The 18,870-nt window shown below is 41.6% G+C and overlaps 1 protein-coding gene across 1 annotated transcript in view; it reads right to left on the bottom strand.

The window, feature by feature from the left end:
- Nucleotides 1-1,943: 1,943 nt before the first annotated feature.
- LOC309563770 (uncharacterized protein) overlaps nucleotides 1,944-18,870 on the bottom strand; it is a 204,498-nt gene continuing 187,571 nt past the window's right edge. The window contains exons 14-16 of the mRNA XM_082268371.1: nucleotides 13,365-13,467; nucleotides 9,640-9,746; nucleotides 1,944-2,394 (exon numbers count right to left, since the gene is read on the bottom strand). Of these exons, the coding sequence (XP_082124497.1) occupies nucleotides 2,259-2,394; nucleotides 9,640-9,746; nucleotides 13,365-13,467 (346 nt within the window). The 3' untranslated portion in view covers nucleotides 1,944-2,258. The remainder of the gene's footprint in view (nucleotides 2,395-9,639; nucleotides 9,747-13,364; nucleotides 13,468-18,870) is intronic.

Here is an 18,870-nt window from a genome sequence, read left to right on the forward strand (position 1 = left end):
ATTCAGTAGGAGCCACGGGAACGGCAGTAAAGCATATCCAATCAGCTGAATGTTACAATAATGCTCCTTTGATTCGATTTTTTTGAAGTGATCCCCGGGTGCAGTTTGTGGGAGGAACCCCCTTCCTCTGCATTCCTCCATATACCTATATTTGGGAGGAACCCCCCCCCAACCCTCTGCATGCCTCCGTACACCTCTTTTTGGGAGGAAACCCCCACCCTCTGCATTCCTCCATACACCTCTTTTTGGGAGGACCCCCCCCCCCACCCTCTGCATTCCTCCATACACCTCCAGGACAAACTGAAAAGCTCACATGACCATAGTTGACCTTGTACAGTGTCTATGGCATGGGGTTTAAAGGGTTAATTTCTTATTAAAAATCAACATTTATATACATTTCAGTTTACAAACCAAAAATCGGAAAAATATTTTCTCTGAATGACAAAAAAGAAAAAAAATTATGAAATCTGTGAACTTTGGAACCATAAATAATAGAAAGTAGCAAAGCAGCGTAAACACTCTTCTTCCATAATACATAGTGAATATTCCAAGTGTTAAAAAACGGTATAAAAAAAAGGCACATCGAACAGGCCGTCAAAAACGTCTGACCAGACAGAGGTGAACAATTGCACATCTGACATGTTTGGTCCTCGTTGGTCACACTACACACAGATATCTGCCAGCCGGGACATCTAAATAGCAGAGCAGGTGGCTAAAAGTTTGCACTTGTATTCCTGCAGCAAATGGCAAGCAATGGTCAACTGCAAGCTGAAGGACATGGAACCAGACGTGATCTTCATGCTGTGGGACACGGAACCTGCCCCAATCTTCAAGCTGTGGGACAAGGAACCTGCCCCGATCTTCAAGCTGTGGGACAAGGAACCTGCCCCGATCTTCAAGCTGTGGGACAAGGAACCTGCCCCGATCTTCAAGCTGTGGGACAAGGAACCTGCCCCGATCTTCAAGTGTGGGACAAGGAACCTGCCCCGATCTTCAAGCTGTGGGACAAGGAACCTGCCCCGATCTTCAAGCTATGGGACAAGGAACCTGCCCCGATCTTCAAGCTGTGGGACAAGGAACCTGCCCCGATCTTCAAGCTGTGGGACAAGGAACCTGCCCCGATCTTCAAGCTATGGGACAAGGAACCTGCCCCGATCTTCAAGCTGTGGGACAAGGAACCTGCCCCGATCTTCAAGCTGTGGGACAAGGAACCTGCCCCGATCTTCAAGCTGTGGGACAAGGAACCTGCCCCAATCTTCAAGCTGTGGGACAAGGAACCTGCCCCAATCTTCTAGCTGTGGGACAAGGAACCTGCCCCAATCTTCTAGCTGTGGGACAAGGAACCTGCCCCGATCTTCAAGCTGTGGGACAAGGAACCTGCCCCGATCTTCAAGCTGTGGGACAAGGAACCTGCCCTGATCTTCAAGCTGTGGGACAAGGAACCTGTTCTGATCCTCAAGGTGTAGGACATGAAACTGGCCTTGATCTTTAAGGTGAGGGACACAGAACCAGCCCTGATCTTCCAGCTGTGGGACATGGAACCAGCCCTGATCTTCCAGCTGTGGGACATGGAACCAGCCCTGATCTTCCAGCTGTGGGATACAAAACCAGACTTGGTCTTCAAGCTGTGGGACATGGAACCTGCTCTGATCTTCAAGCTATGGGACACGGAACCTGTCCTGATCCCCAAACTGTGGGACACAGAACTGGCCCGGATCTTCAAGCTGTGGGACACGGAACCTGTCCTGATCTTAAAGCTGAGGAACACGGAACCGGTCCTGATCTTCAAGCTTAGAGACATAGAACCTGTCCTGATCTTCAAGCTGAGGGACACAGAATCTGCCATGATCCTCAAGCTTTGGGACGCAGAACCTGTCATGATCCTCAAGCTAAGGGACATGGAACCAGACTCGATTTTTGCGGCTTAGATCTTCCTGGGTTTTCCTGGAAAAAGAAACGTCAGCTGTACTGAAGAATGGCAAGGCACGCACCGGCTGGCAGAGTGTAGATATCCACAGAGTGGTTCACTATAAAGTGCAATGCATGCTCCTCCCTCCATGGCTTTTTATTAATCTATGGCACGCCGAACACTTCTAGACAAAAAGATGGCCACGCGGAGGCTTGGCCTACAGTCCCTTCACAGAAGAAGAATGGTGCCATTGGAGTCTGTAACACAAAGTGCACCAAAATTATTTCTGATGCCGATTCAACACTCTTTAATAGAAAATCCTAATTGGGAGCCGCACTTCTCTCATTGATCAGCATTTCCCCGGCTTCTTGTCCACACCTCTGTTCTCCGGGATGTGCCGATATCGACATTTGTCTCCATAAGTGCAACCATTGGCCCTCCAGTAGAAACATTCATTGGTCTTGAATGGGACTTTCCTCTTTGCACTGAAAGGTAGAGAACACATTTTGTTACACTGGAATAATGGGAATGTTATATATCAGAAAGTAAAATTAATTGTTTTTTTTTTCAGAATTGTGGCTCTTATTTGTTTATAGCGCAAAAAAATAAAAAAATAAAAAATCGCAGAGGTGATCAAATACCACCAAAAGAAAGCTCTATTTGTGGAAAAAAAGGACATCAATTTTATTTGGGTACAGTGTTGCACGACCGCGCAGTTGTCAGTTAAAGTAATGCAGTGTCGTATCGCAAAAAACGGCCTGGTCATTAGGGGAGAAATCCTTTCAGTCCAGAAGTGGTCACATGATCATGGTATCACTGTGCTTGATTGGCCAGCAAACTCGCCTGACCTAAACCCCATAGAGAATCTGTGGGATATTGTCAGGAGGAAGATGAGAGACACCAGACCCAACAATGCAGATGAGCTGAAGGCCGCTATCAAAGCAACCTGGGCTTCCATAACACCTCAGCAGTGCCACAGGCTGATCGCCTCCATGCCACGCCGCATTGATGCAGTAATTCATGCAAAAGGAGCCCCGACCAAGTATTGAGTGCATCCTATACTGTACATGGACAGACTTTTCACTAAGCCAACATTTCTGTATTAAAAATCCTTTTTTTTTTTTAAATTGGGCTTATGTAACATTCTATTATACTGAGATACGGAATTTTGGGGTGTCACTAGCTGTAAGCTATAATCATCAAAATTAAAAGAAAGAAATGCTTGAAATATATCACTCAGTGTGTGACAAATCTATATAAAATATAGGAGTTTCACTTTTTTTGATTTAATTACTGAAACAAATACATTTTTTGAAGATATTCAAATTTTTGGAGATGCATCTGTGTGTGTATTTGTATATAAATATATATATATATATATATATATATATATATATATATATATATATATATATATATATATATATTTTTTTTTTTTTTTCATTGAACTTTATTGCTATCACAAAGGATGAACAACAGTGAAAGTATGGCCCATGACAGGTCCTCTTTATACAGTATATGTATGACGTATATATACATACATATATATATATATACACACACACAGTATATATACAGTATATGTATGGCGAGAAGTGGATAAAGCAACAGATGTATAATTTGTTGTAATATGGAACTGAGTAATTTGTTTCTCCAGAGTCTTCCTTTCAGTTTTAAAGAAGAGAAATTTGGGTGTAGTTCAACGATTATTAAATACATACAGTATAATTGCTGAGGACATTGGAACAAATCCTGGATTAGGGAATGGAGAGTCATCGGGGTACCAGTGGGAGGTCAGCGGTGACTCTGCGGACGGAGCTCAGACTCCATATACGGAGCACACACCTCATTCAAAGGACACTTTCTGCATCTTATACAAATATTATGTGGAGGAAGCGTTGGCACCTCCGGGACGATCATTAACACAAGCAGGAAATAGACGATTACTAATCAATCAAAGGCCAGACTAGCATGGACCGCGTCCAAATGTCGCCTCTCAAGGTCTAATGACGAATAACATAGAAGAGGGAATTGTTCAAAGATACACGGAGAACAGAGGGAATACACGGAGATCGGGGATACAGAGGGAATACACAGAGATCAGGGATACAGAGGGAATACACAGAGATCAGGGATACAGAGGGAATAGACGGAGATTGGGGATACAGAGGGAATACAAGGAGATCGGAGATACAGAGGGAATACAAGGAGATCGGAGATACAGAGGGAATACAAGGAGATCGGAGATACAGAGGGAATAGACGGAGATCGGGGATACAGAGGGAATACACAGAGATCAGGGATACAGAGGGAATAGACGGAGATCGGGGATACAGAGGGAATACAAGGAGATCGGAGATACAGAGGGAATAGACGGAGATCGGGGATACAGAGGGAATACACGGAGATCGGGGATACAAAGGGAATACACAGATATCAGGGATACAGAGGGAATACACGGAGATCAGGGATACAGAGGGAATAGACGGAGATCGGGGATACAGAGGGAATACACGGAGATCGGGGATACATAGGGAATACACAGAGATCGGGGATACATAGGGAATACACGGAGATCGGGGATACATAGGGAATACACAGAGATCGGAGATACAGAGGGAATACAAGGAGATCGGAGATACAGAGGGAATACAAGGAGATCGGAGATACAGAGGGAATAGACGGAGATCGGGGGTACAGAGGGAATACACGGAGATCAGGGATACAGAGGGAATACACTGAGATCAGGGATACAGAGGGAATACATGGAGAATGGGGATACAGAGGGAATAAACGGAGATCAGGCATACAGAGGGAATAAACAGAGATCGGGGATACAGAGGGAATACACAGAGATCGGGGATACAGAGGGAATAGACGGAGATCAGGGATTCAGAGGGAATTCACGGAGATCGGGGATACAGAGGGAATAGACGGAGATCAGGGATTCAGAGGGAATTCACGGAGATCGGGGATACAGAGGGAATACACGGAGATCGGGGATACAGAGGGAATAGACGGAGATCAGGGATACAGAGGGAATACACGGAGATCGGGGATACAGAGGGAATACACGGAGATCGGGGATACAGAGGGAATTCACGGAGATCGGGGATACAGAGGGAATTCACGGAGATCGGGGATACAGAGAGAATACACAGAGATCAGGGATACAGAGGGAATACACAGAGATCGGGGATACAGAGGGAATACACGGAGATCGGGGATACAGAGGGAATACACAGAGATCGGAGATACAGAGGGAATAGACGGAGATCGGGGATACAGAGGGAATACAAGGAGATCGGAGATACAGAGGGAATAGACGGAGATCGGGGATACAGAGGGAATTCACGGAGATCGGGGATACAGAGGGAATACACGGAGATCAGGGATACAGAGGGAATACACGGAGATCGGGGATACAGAGGGAATACACGGAGATCGGGGATACAGAGGGAATAGACGGAGATCGGGGATACAGAGGGAATACACGGAGATCGGGGATACAGAGGGAATACACGGAGATCGGGGATACAGAGGGAATACACGGAGATCGGGGATACAGAGGGAATACACGGAGATCGGGGATACAGAGGGAATAGACGGAGATCGGGGATACAGAGGGAATACACAGAGATCGGGGATACAGAGGGAATAGACGGAGATCGGGGATACAGAGGGAATACAAGGAGATCGGAGATACAGAGGGAATACACGGAGATCGGGGATACAGAGGGAATACACGGAGATCGGGGATACAGAGGGAATACACAGAGATCGGAGATACAGAGGGAATAGACGGAGATCGGGGATACAGAGGGAATACAAGGAGATCGGAGATACAGAGGGAATAGACGGAGATCGGGGATACAGAGGGAATTCACGGAGATCGGGGATACAGAGGGAATACACGGAGATCAGGGATACAGAGGGAATAGACGGAGATCGGGGATACAGAGGGAATACACGGAGATCGGGGATACATAGGGAATACACGGAGATCGGGGATACATAGGGAATACACGGAGATCGGGGATACATAGGGAATACACGGAGATCGGGGATACATAGGGAATACACGGAGATCGGGGATACATAGGGAATACACAGAGATCGGGGATACATAGGGAATACACGGAGATCGGAGATACAGAGGGAATACACGGAGATCGGGGATACAGAGGGAATAGACGGAGATCGGAGATACAGAGGGAATACACGGAGATCGGGGATACAGAGAGAATACACGGAGATCAGGGATACAGAGGGAATACACGGAGATCGGAGATACAGAGGGAATACACGGAGATCATGGATACAGAGGGAATAGACAGAGATCAGGGACACAGAGGGAATACACGGAGATAGGGGATACAGAGGGAATACACGGAGATCATGGATACAGAGAGAATACACGGAGATCAGGGATACAGAGGGAATACACGGGGATTGGGGATACAGAGGGAATACACGGAGATCAGGGATACAGAGGGAATACACTGAGATCAGGGATACAGAGGGAATACACAGAGGTCGGGGATACAGAGGGAATACACTGAGATCAGGGATACAGAGGGAATACATGGAGAATGGGGATACAGAGGGAATACACGGAGATAGGGGATACAGAGGGAATACACGGAGATCATGGATACAGAGAGAATACACGGAGATCAAGGATACAGAGGGAATAGACAGAGATCAGGGATACAGAGGGAATACACGGGGATTGGGGATACAGAGGGAATAGACGGAGATCGGGGATACAGAGGGAATACACAGAGATCGGGGATACAGAGGGAATACACGGAGATCGGGGATACAGAGGGAATACACTGAGATCAGGGATACAGAGGGAATACACAGAGATCAGGGATACAGAGGGAATACACAGAGATCGGAGATACAGAGGGAATACACGGAGATCGGGATACAGAGGGAATACACTGAGATCAGGGATACAGAGGGAATACACAGAGATCGGGGATACAGAGAGAATACACAGAGATCAGGGATACAGAGGGAATACACAGAGATCGGGGATACAGAGGGAATACACGGAGATCAGGGATACAGAGGGAATACACGGAGATCGGGGATACAGAGGGAATACACGGAGATCGGGGATACAGAGGGAATACATGGAGATCGGGGATACAGAGGGAATACACAGAGATCGGGGATACAGAGGGAATACACGGAGATCGGGGATACAGAGGGAATACACGGAGATCGGGGATACAGAGGGAATACACGGAGATCGGGGATACGGAGGGAATACACGGAGATCGGGGATACAGAGGGAATACACAGATATCAGGGATACAGAGGGAATTCACGGAGATCGGGGATACAGAGGGAATACACGGAGATCGGGGATACAGAGGGAATACACGGAGATCGGGGATACAGAGGGAATACACGGAGATCGGGGATACAGAGGGAATACACGGAGATCGGAGATACAGAGGGAATACATGGAGATCGGGGATACGGAGGGAATACACGGAGATCGGGGATACAGAGGGAATACACAGAGATCGGGGATACAGAGGGAATTCACGGAGATCGGGGATACAGAGGGAATACACGGAGATCGGGGATACAGAGGGAATACACGGAGATCAGGGATACAGAGGGAATACACGGAGATCGGAGATATAGAGGGAATACACAGAGATCGGGGATACAGAGGGAATACACGGAGATAGGGGATACAGAGGGAATACACGGAGATAGGGGATACAGAGGGAATACACGGAGATCGGGGATACAGAGGGAATACACGGAGATCAGGGATATAGAGGGAATACACGGAGATCGGGGATACAGAGGGAATACACGGAGATCGGGGATACAGAGGGAATACACGGAGATCGGGGATACAGAGGGAATACACAGAGATCGGGGATACAGAGGGAATACACAGAGATCGGGGATACAGAGGGAATTCACGGAGATCGGGGATACAGAGGGAATACACGGAGATCGGGGATACAGAGGGAATACACGGAGATCAGGGATACAGAGGGAATACACGGAGATCGGAGATATAGAGGGAATACACAGAGATCGGGGATACAGAGGGAATACACGGAGATAGGGGATACAGAGGGAATACACGGAGATAGGGGATACAGAGGGAATACACGGAGATCGGGGATACAGAGGGAATACACGGAGATCAGGGATATAGAGGGAATACACGGAGATCGGGGATACAGAGGGAATACACGGAGATCGGGGATACAGAGGGAATTCACGGAGATCGGGGATACAGAGGGAATACACGGAGATCGGGGATACAGAGGGAATACACGGAGATCGGGGATACAGAGGGAATACACGGAGATAGGGGATACAGAGGGAATACACGGAGATCGGGGATACAGAGAGAATACACGGAGATCAGGGATACAGAGGGAATACACGGAGATCGGAGATATAGAGGGAATACACAGAGATCGGGGATACAGAGGGAATACACGGAGATAGGGGATACAGAGGGAATACACGGAGATAGGGGATACAGAGGGAATACACGGAGATCGGGGATACAGAGGGAATACACGGAGATCGGAGATATAGAGGGAATACACAGAGATCAGGTTTACTTTAACTGATAATAGCGCGGCCGTGCGACGCTGTACCCAAATAAAATTGATGTCCTGTTTTCTCACAAATAGAGCTTTCTTTTGGTGGTATTTGATCACCTCTGCGGTTTTTATTTAAACAAAAAAAGAGCAACAATTTTGTAGAAAAAAAAGAAAAAAAAATGTTTACATTCTGAAAAATAAAAAAAATCGAATGTTTTCATAATTTTAGGCAAATTTGTATTCTGTTACATACTTTTGGCAAAGAGAATCCCAATAAGTGTATATTGATTGCTTTGCACAAAAGTTATTGCGTCTACAAACTATGGTATAGATTTATGGCGTTTTTATTAATTTATTTATTTTTTTACTAGTAATGGCGGGCGATCAGCGAATTTTAGCGGACAGATCGGACACCTGACACTTTTGGGGGGAACAGTGACATAATTACAGTGATCAGTGCTAAAAATATGCACTGTCACTGTGCAGACCCTGGCAGGGAAGGGGTTAACTCCAGGGGCGATCAAAGGGTTAGGTGTGCTCCTAGGGAGTGCTTTCTAACTGTGTGGGGGGTGGACTCACTTGATGAACACAGAGATCCGTGTTCCTGCACAGAGCAGGTAAGTATATCATGTTTTTTTCTTATCTTAGGGGGAAAAAAAAAACCTTTAGAATCCCTTTAGGAGCTTGTTCACACCAGGCGTGGAGTTGGAACGCCCACTGACACGCGCTGTCCTCAGATGCGCACCAGGTGCCATTAATTGTTAGTGGCTCCCCTCCCCCACTCTTCTGAAAGACGTGCACATGCTTGCAGCTGCCAAAATGCATGGTACTGCAGTACCATGTGGTCTGCTGAGGTGTGATTTCAGAAGCTGCGCCTGCACTACTTTTTGTGCATTCCTGCGCATGGAAATGAATAGGCTAAACGCACCACGTGGGAACACGCATGCACGGACAAAACTTTATGCTGTGAACTAGCTTGTGTCACTCTATTTATCATTCATGACCACATGTGACTTCCAGGAACACTGGGTAGTGGGCACGACTGCACAAAATCCTGAACTAAAGAACTTCAGGAGTTAGGGGGTTCAGGAGTGTTTTCACCACCATGTTTGTCGAATTCAGGAAACTTACTTTATTGCAGCTGCCTTGGTCTGTGCATCGGACGTGGTCACAGTGGAGGGTCGGTAAGGCTTGTCTGGGTATCGAATCACTAATCTTGTGTTCTCGATTTCTTTACCCTGTTGGTAGAAGAACAAATTGTCATCCCAAACTGCCATTTCCCGCCCTGCCATTTCTTGTTCTACAGCATTCTGTATTGCCATTTCCTAAACTGACATTTTCCAAAACTGCCATCTTCCAAACTGCCATTGTCCAAACCACCATCTCCCAAACTAACATTTCCCACCCTGCCATTTCTTGTTCTACAACATCCTGTATTGCCATTTCCTAAATTGTCATTTTCTAAACCGCCATCTTCCAAACTGCCAATTTCCACATCACCATCTCCCAAACTAACATTTCCCACCCTGCCATTTCTTGTTCTACAACATCCTGTATTGCCATTTCCTAATCTGCCATTTTGTAAACCGCCATCTTCCAAACTGCCAATTTCCAAACCACCATCTCCCAAACTATCATTTCCCACCCTGCCATTTCTTGTTCTACAACATCCTGTATTGCCATTTCCTAAACTGCCATTTTCTAAACTGCCATCTTCCAAACTGCCAATTTCCAAACCACCATCTCCCAAACTAACATTTCCCACCCTGCCATTTCTTGTTCTACAACATCCTGTATTGCCATTTCCTAAACTGCCATTTTCCAAACCGCCATCTTCCAAACTGCCAATTTCCAAACCACGATCTCCCAAACTAACATTTCCCACCCTGCCATTTCTTGTTCTACAACATCCTGTATTGCCATCTCCCAAACCACCATTTCCTGTTCTACAAAAAAGCAATTTTCTAGAGAAAAAGTAACAAATCCACCAAATTTGGGAGCAATGTGTCAAGACTAAACTTTTAAATATTCCTGTTCCATTTCTAGAATGGCTCCCAACCCATGAAGTCCTCCAAACCATTTCTGATCACGGTTTTTCAAATCCTCCCCAGGACCTGGTGCATTGCGTCAAACATGTAAAAATTCCCTAGATTTGCTCCATCCAACTGGCCAACCTCCCACCACATGAGATTCTCCCTAACATTTCTGATCATGGTTCTTCAAAACCTATGGACTCATACAATCAATGCTGAATTTATAGGGGCAACTGCCCCAGGCCTCTACTTGACATAAGGGGCCCCTCTATACAAAAATATAAAAAATTATAGTAAAAAATAAGTACTTGGCGCTGAGCGTACGCAAATATGCAGCCTCTCGGCAGCTAGGCCTTGGCGTCGAGCAGCCACATATTTGAGTGTAGTAGTGCCAATAGAGGTGTGCCGAGAATGTGTGTCCTGCGCGCTACCAGCACAATTGTCAGTGGCTATCTGAAAGCTTTCCATACATGTGAAGAGCCGAGGAGCAGATGTAAGATCAAAAGGTACCGCCACAAACTGATAATGCTCCTCTCCCACAGCAAAGCGGAGAAAACGCTGGTGACTGGCACATATTGGAATGTGAAGGTAGACATCCTTGATATCGATAGAGGCGAGGAAATCCCCCTGATGCAGGGATGCCACCACCATTCTAATGGACTTCATTCTGAACTTCTGTACCGGCACAAAGCAGTTTAGCACCTTAAGCTCCAGGATTGGACGCACTTTGCCTTCCTTCCTGGGAATTTTGAACAGGTTTGAGTAAAAACCCTGAAAACTTTCCGAAGTCAGAATTGGGACAAACACCCCTTGAAGGAATAGGTCTTGTACCGCCCCAAACAGGCCCTAGAACCGGTCTGGGGACAGGGGCATGTTGGAAGGAAAAAACCTTGCCAGGGAACTAGAGCAGAACTCGATCTTGTAGCTGGACCGAATGACTTCGTGGACCCACTTGTCTTGCACCCGGGAAGTCCACGGGTCTGGAAACCAGCGAAGCTGTCCGCCCACCCCCGATACGGGTGAGGACGCACCTTCATGCAGAAGGAGCCTTGTACCCGGATCTGGAGAAGCCCGATCTTGGCTTGCCAGACAAGGTTCGTTTGGATACACCAAAGGAGGCCCTGAAAGTCTTCGAGCCCTTGTTTGTCGACCCTAAAAACTTCTTATGATCTGAGAAGGAAGGCCCACATGTACAACAAGGTTTCTTTCCATTAGTAGCCTGTGGAAGATAAGTACTCCCCCCTCCCCCCGTGAGACCTTTAATGATGTCATCCAGGAGAGCTCGAAACAGGCGATCACCTTGAAAAGGAAGATCAGTCAAGACCTTTTTTGAAGTCTGATCTCCAGACCAGCACTTGAGGCAAAAAACACGCCGAAGGACCACTGCAAAACAGAGAGGTGAGCCATCAGGGGAGCCACATCCAAAGAGGCATCACAGATAACCTGCAGCTCCAGGACCAGCTGGTCTGCCAGCTCAGCAAAGGCAGGGGAAAGCTCTTCCCCCTCCAGGTCACAGTGTAAGAGCTTAGCCCACTCGGTCGGAGTACGCAACACTGGGGCAATAGTGAATACCGGCCTCATTGCCGAACCAGCCAGAGTGTACATAGTGCGGGCCACAGCCTTCGCCTTCCGGTCAGCCAGATCCTTAAGGGTGGGGACTCTTCAACCGGAATCATGGTTGCCTTGTTTAATATGGAAACCGGAGGGTTCACCAGCGGTGGCACAGTCCACATCTTAAGAAGGAACTCCTCATTGCGGTAATGCCTAGTAAAGTGCTTAGGGACCCCACGGGACGCTCTCTCTCACACCCCCTCTCTCTCTCTCACCCACCCCCCTCTCTCTCTCTCTCCCTCCCTCACCCATCCCCCTCTCTCTCTCCCACCCCCTCTCACCCCCTCCTCTCGTTAGATCCCAGGGGTTCATGCTGGGACTTGTAGTCCTTAAATTTTGGAGGGAGTCACATCTGTTAAAAAGGAAGGAGTGGGGCAAATTTACATAGGAGGTGGAGGGGGGGGCGCCCAAATTTAGTCTTGCCTAGGGCAGCACAAAACCAAAATACACCACTGAGTATATGTTGACTAATTTGACTAACTCTTGGGAGGATCCTTTATGATGGTATTAGCCATGAGTCAGTCCTATCTTGTTATCTAAACCATTGTGTGATGTTTTGGGTAAATATCTGGGTTATTGTTCATGTGGTGACTGACATACTTCTCAAGTGTATAAAAAGCCTGTATTCTTGTTCAATAAACAGTTCCAGTTCCAGAGTACCGAAGCTAGTGCCGTCTAGTTCTTGGGTGCTATTCAATATGTAGCTATAATATCTGGTTCCTATGTTCAGACTGGAAGAAGCGGTATACGAACGGAAGCACCAAAGTCGGGTGCGGGGACGGTTCCGTCACAGATGGGATTTGTAGTTTGCCTGCAGCTTGGACCAATAGAACTATGTATATACCATACCTGTGGAATCCCGCTAGAAGCTGGAAATCACTGTATAGACACCACTACTCAGAGGCTGCCTGGCAACTTTTGGCTCAGGGAGCAAGTACAACCTTGAGGGCCCATGGTGCAATGACTCGACCCCCCTCCTGCTCTCCCTCTTCCCTACCCCCATACCAGGCTGCAGCTCTGCTCAACGGGCGAGTTGGGGTGGACAGCGCCTACCGCACCGACTCTGAGCAGCTGCCCTGGTGCATTGTGAACACAATAGGTTGGCTTTTGGGTACAGATTCTCTGATTGGATGAGGCAGAGAGAATGATGTCACTGCCCCGCCTCCCCACATCTACATCTACTGGAAGGGGTTGGTCTCAGTGCACACTTACCTGAAGTCCCTCCAGTGCTTTGGCTGTAGCGACAGGACACTTATAATTCACAAAAGCACAAAAACGTTCACCAAGCAGTCGGATGCTGTGCAGTTCTCCGTAACTAGAGAGAGCAAAATCACAATTAACACGTTTGTGCATATACATGTAATATCTGGAGGGGAATATAGAATTTTATATGACCAGAAAATCAATGGTGACCAGCAATGTTCTGCCCCACTAGGTCACTGAAAAAAAATTACATTGTTTAACATTTTATGCTCAAAGTTTTAGTTGAACAACACATGTAAATATATTATTATCATACAGGATTTATTATTATCATTATTATTATTCAGGACTTATTATACATGATTATTATTGTTATACAGGATTTATTATTATTATTAATAAACTCTGTGCTGCAATAATAATAATATAAAATCCCGTATAGAAATAATAACATTATTATAAAGGATTTATTATCATTATTCAGCATTTTTAATATTATTGTTATTACACAGGATTTATTATTATAATAAAGGATTTATTATTATTAAAAAACCCTGTGCAATAATAATAATAATATAAAATCCCGCATAGCAATAACAATAAAGGATTTATTATCATTATTCAGGATTTTTAATAATATTGTTATTACACAGGATTTATTATTATTATTATTATAATAAAGGATTTACTATTAATAAACCCGGTGCAATAATAATACTAATATAAAATCCCGTATAGCAATAATAACAGTAAAGGATTTATTATCATTATTCAGGATTTTTAATATTATTGTTATTACACAGGATTTATTATTATTATAATAAAGGATTATTATTAATAAACAAGTTGCAATAATAATAATAAAAATATAAAATCCCGTATAGCAATAATAACAATATTATTATAAAGGATTTATTATCATTATTCAGGATTTTTAATATTATTTTTATTACACAGGATTTATTATTATTATAATAAAGGATTTATTATTATTAATAAACCCTGTGCAATAATAATAATAATAATAATAATAATAATAATAATAATAATAATAATAATATAAAATCCTGTATAGCAATAGTAACAATATTATTAAAAAGGATTTTTTATCATTATTCAGGATTTTTAATATTTTTATTACACAGGATTTATTATTATTATAATAAAGGATTTATTATTATTAATAAACCCTGTGCAATAATAATAATAATAATAATAATAATAATAATAATAATATAAATTCCGTATAGCAATAATAACAATATTATTATAAAGGATGTATTATTAGCATTATTCAGGATTATTAATATTATTGTTATTACACAGGACTTATTATTATTATTATTATTATTATTATAAAGGATGTATTATTATTAATAAACCCTGTTCAATAATAATAATATAAAATCCCGTAAAGCAATAATAACAATAAAGGATTTATTATCCTTTTTCAGGATTTTTAATATTATTGTTATAACACAGGATTTTATTATTATTAAGGATTTATTATTATTAATAAACCCTGTGCAATAATAATAATAATAATAATATAAAATCCTGTATAGCAATAATAACAATATTATTATAAAGGATTTATTATCATTATTCAAGATTTTTAATATTATTATTACACAGGATTTATTATTATTATAATAAAGGATTTATTATTATTAATAAACCCTGTTCAATAATAATAATATAAAATCCCGTAAAGCAATAATAACAATAAAGGATTATCATTTTTCAGGATTTTTAATATTATTGTTCTAACACAGGATTTATTATAATAAAGGATTTATTATTATTAATAAACCCTGTGCAATAATAATAATAATAATAATAATATAAAATCCTGTATAGCAATAATAACAATATTATTATAAAGGATTTATTATCATTATTCAGGATTTTTAATATTATTATTATTACCCAGGATTTATTATTATTATTAATAAACCCTGTGCAATAATAATCATAATATAAAATCCCATATAGCAATAATAACATTATTATAATAAAGGATTATTATCATTATTCAGGATTTTTAATATTATTGTTATTACCCAGGATTTATTATTATTGATATTATAAATTATTTATTATTATTATTATTATTATTATTATTAATAATAATAATAATAATAATAATAAAAATAAATCATCCTGTATAACAATAACAACACTATTATACAGGATATTAATAATAATAATAAACCCTGTACAATAATAATATTATAAAATCCTGTATAGCAATATCAATTATATAAAACAGGATTTATAAATATTAAATCCTGTAAAATAATAATAATAACAATAATATTGTTATTGCTATACAGCTTTTTTTATTATTATTGTACAGGATTTATTAATATTATTCAATCCTGTATAATAAACATTGTTATACAGGATTATTATTATAATTATTAAACATAATAATAAATCCTGTATGGAACCCTCAAAAAACTATTTATTCACTCAGGAATATCATAGGATTTCTTGTGGGTGCAAGTTCCGTCTGCTGTTTAGATTTTTCTATATTATTTCAACATTATTGTCCTGATATACAATATATTTTTAACCTGTTATACATTCTACTCAAGCTTACTGTTTGTATAATTAGAACGTGTATCACACTTTTCATTCAATAAAATGTTTTTGGAAAAAATAATAATAATAAATCCTGTAAAATAATATTAAATCCTGTATAATAACAATAATAATAAAAAAAGTCCTACATAATATTGATAATAATACATTCTGTAAAATAATATTAAATCCTGTATACAGTAATAAAAATAATAAAAAAGTCCTGCATAATAATATTGATAATAATAAATTCTGTAAAATAATATTAAATCCTGTATATAGTAATAACAATAATAATAAAAAAAAGCCCTGCATAATAATATTGATAATAATAATAAATTCTGTAAACTAATATTAAATTCTGTATACAGTAATAACAATAATAAAAAAGCCCTGCATAATAATATTGATAATAATAATAAATTCTGTAAAATATTAAATCCTGTATACAGTAATAGCAATAATAATAATAATAAAGTCCTGCATAATAATATTGATAATAATAAATTCTGTAAAATAATATTAAATCCTGTATATAGTAATAACAATAATAATAAAAAAGCCCTGCATAATAATATTGATAATAATAATAAATTCTGTAAACTAATATTAAATCCTGTATACAGTAATAACAATAATAAAAAAGTCCTGCATAATAATATTGATAATCATAATAAATTCTGTAAAATATTAAATCCTGTATACAGTAATAACAATAATAATAATAATAATAATAAAGTCCTGCATAATAATATTGATAATAATAAATTCTGTAAAATAATATTAAATCCTGTATACAGTAATAATAATAATAACAAATTCCTGCATAATAATATTGATAATATTAATAAATTCTGTATAATAATGATATAATTTCAAGTGTTGTGCAACTAACTTTGAACACAAATTGTTCAACAATGTCATTTTTTTTTGCAGCCTAAATGTGCTGGGAAATGTTTGTATATTTTTATATATTCTCCCTAGTTTAGGGGGTGGATAATGGGGCATACCCATGGACTATGCGCAGTGATGGAGAACCTTGGCACCCCAGATGTTTTGGAACTACATTTCCCATTATGCTCAACTACACTGCAGAGTGCATGAGCATCATGGGAAATGTAGTTCCAAAACACCTGGGGTGCCAAGGTTCGCCATCACTGGCTATGTGTTTATTTTCACAGCTGCTTTTTAACGCCTCCTGCAGTCCTGCAGTTTATCTCCATACTAATGAGAATCAGAAACACACCCCAGCTTTTATACTCACAATTAGTCACCTTAATCCAATGACCATGGACGGTGTCAAAGCAGATGTCCAAGAACACGATGGAGATGTGAATGTTTCTGGACCCGCCCTCTTCTATTTCCATAGCCCAATCACCATGGTGCCATGGGGGGGTTGGGAACAAGTGGAAATTGCTTGAGTTCCATGGTGCCAAATTGTGGAAGAGGAGAATTTAATATGTGGTTGAAAGGTGGTGCTGAAGGCTCTGACCCCAGTTCAGGGATGGGTATTCCAGCTTGATGTAGATTGAGTCTTTCATGCCTTTTGTGGACCAGTTCTACTCTGTCCAAAATGTCCCGAGGTACAGTGCCTGGCAAAAGTATTCGGCCCCCTTGACCTTTGCGACCTTTTGCCACATTTCAGGCTTCAAATATAAAGATATAAAACTGTAATTTTTGGGAAGAATCAACAATAAGTGGGACACAATCATGAAGTGGAACGAAATTTTTTGGATATTTCAAACTTTTTTAACAAATAAAAAACTGAAAAATTGGGCGTGCAAAATTATTCAGCCCTTTTAAGTTAATACTTTGTAGCGCCACCTTTTGCTGCGATTACAGCTGTAGGTCGCTTGGGGTATGTCTCTATCAGTTTTCCACATCGAGAGACTGAAATTTTTGCCCATTCCTCCTTGCAAAACAGCTCGAGCTCAGTGAGGTTGGATGGAGAGCGTTTGTGAACAGCAGTTTTCAGTTCTTTCCACAGATTCTCGATTGGATTCAGGTCTGGACTTTGACTTGGCCATTCTAACACCTGGATATGTTTATTTGTGAACCATTCCATTGTAGATTTTGCTTTATGTTTTGGATCATTGTCTTGTTGGAAGACAAATCTCCGTCCCAGTCTCAGGTCTTTTGCAGACTCCATCAGGTTTTCTTCCAGAATGGTCCTTTATTTGGCTCCATCCATCTTCCCATCAATTTTCACCATCTTCCCTGTCCCTGCTGAAGAAAAGCAGGCCCAAACCATGATGCTGCCACCACCATGTTTTACAGTGGGGATGGTGTGTTCAGGGTGATAAGCTGTGTTGCTTTTACGCCAAACATAACGTTTTGCATTGTTGCCAAAAAGTTTGATTTTGGTTTCATCTGACCAGAGCACCTTCTTCCACATGTTTGGTGTGTCTCCCAGGTGGCTTGTGGCAAACTTTAAACAACACTTTTTATGGATATCTTTAAGAAATGGCTTTCTTCTTGCCACTCTTCCATAAAGGCCAGATTTGTGCAGTATACGACTGATTGTTGTCCTATGGACAGAGTCTCCCACCTCAGCTGTAGATCTCTGCAGTTCATCCAGAGTGATCATGGGCCTCTTGGCTGCATCTCTGATCAGTCTTCTCCTTGTATGAGCTGAAAGTTTAGAGGGACGGCCAGGTCTTCCTAGATTTGCAGTGGTCTGATACTCCTTCCATTTCAATATTATCGCTTGCACGGTGCTCCTTGGGATGTTTAAAGCTTTGGAAATCTTTTTGTATCCAAATCCGGCTTTAAACTTCTCCACAACAGTATCTCGGACCTGCCTGGTGTGTTCCTTGTTCTTCATGATGCTCTCTGTGCTTTAAACAGACCTCTGAGACTATCACAGTGCAGGTGCATTTATACGGAGACTTGATTACACACAGGTGGATTCTATTTATCATCATTAGTC

This window comes from Pelophylax lessonae, assembly GCF_965119305.1.
Source record: "Pelophylax lessonae genome assembly, chromosome: 9".
In the NCBI taxonomy this organism is placed as follows: domain Eukaryota; kingdom Metazoa; phylum Chordata; class Amphibia; order Anura; family Ranidae; genus Pelophylax; species Pelophylax lessonae.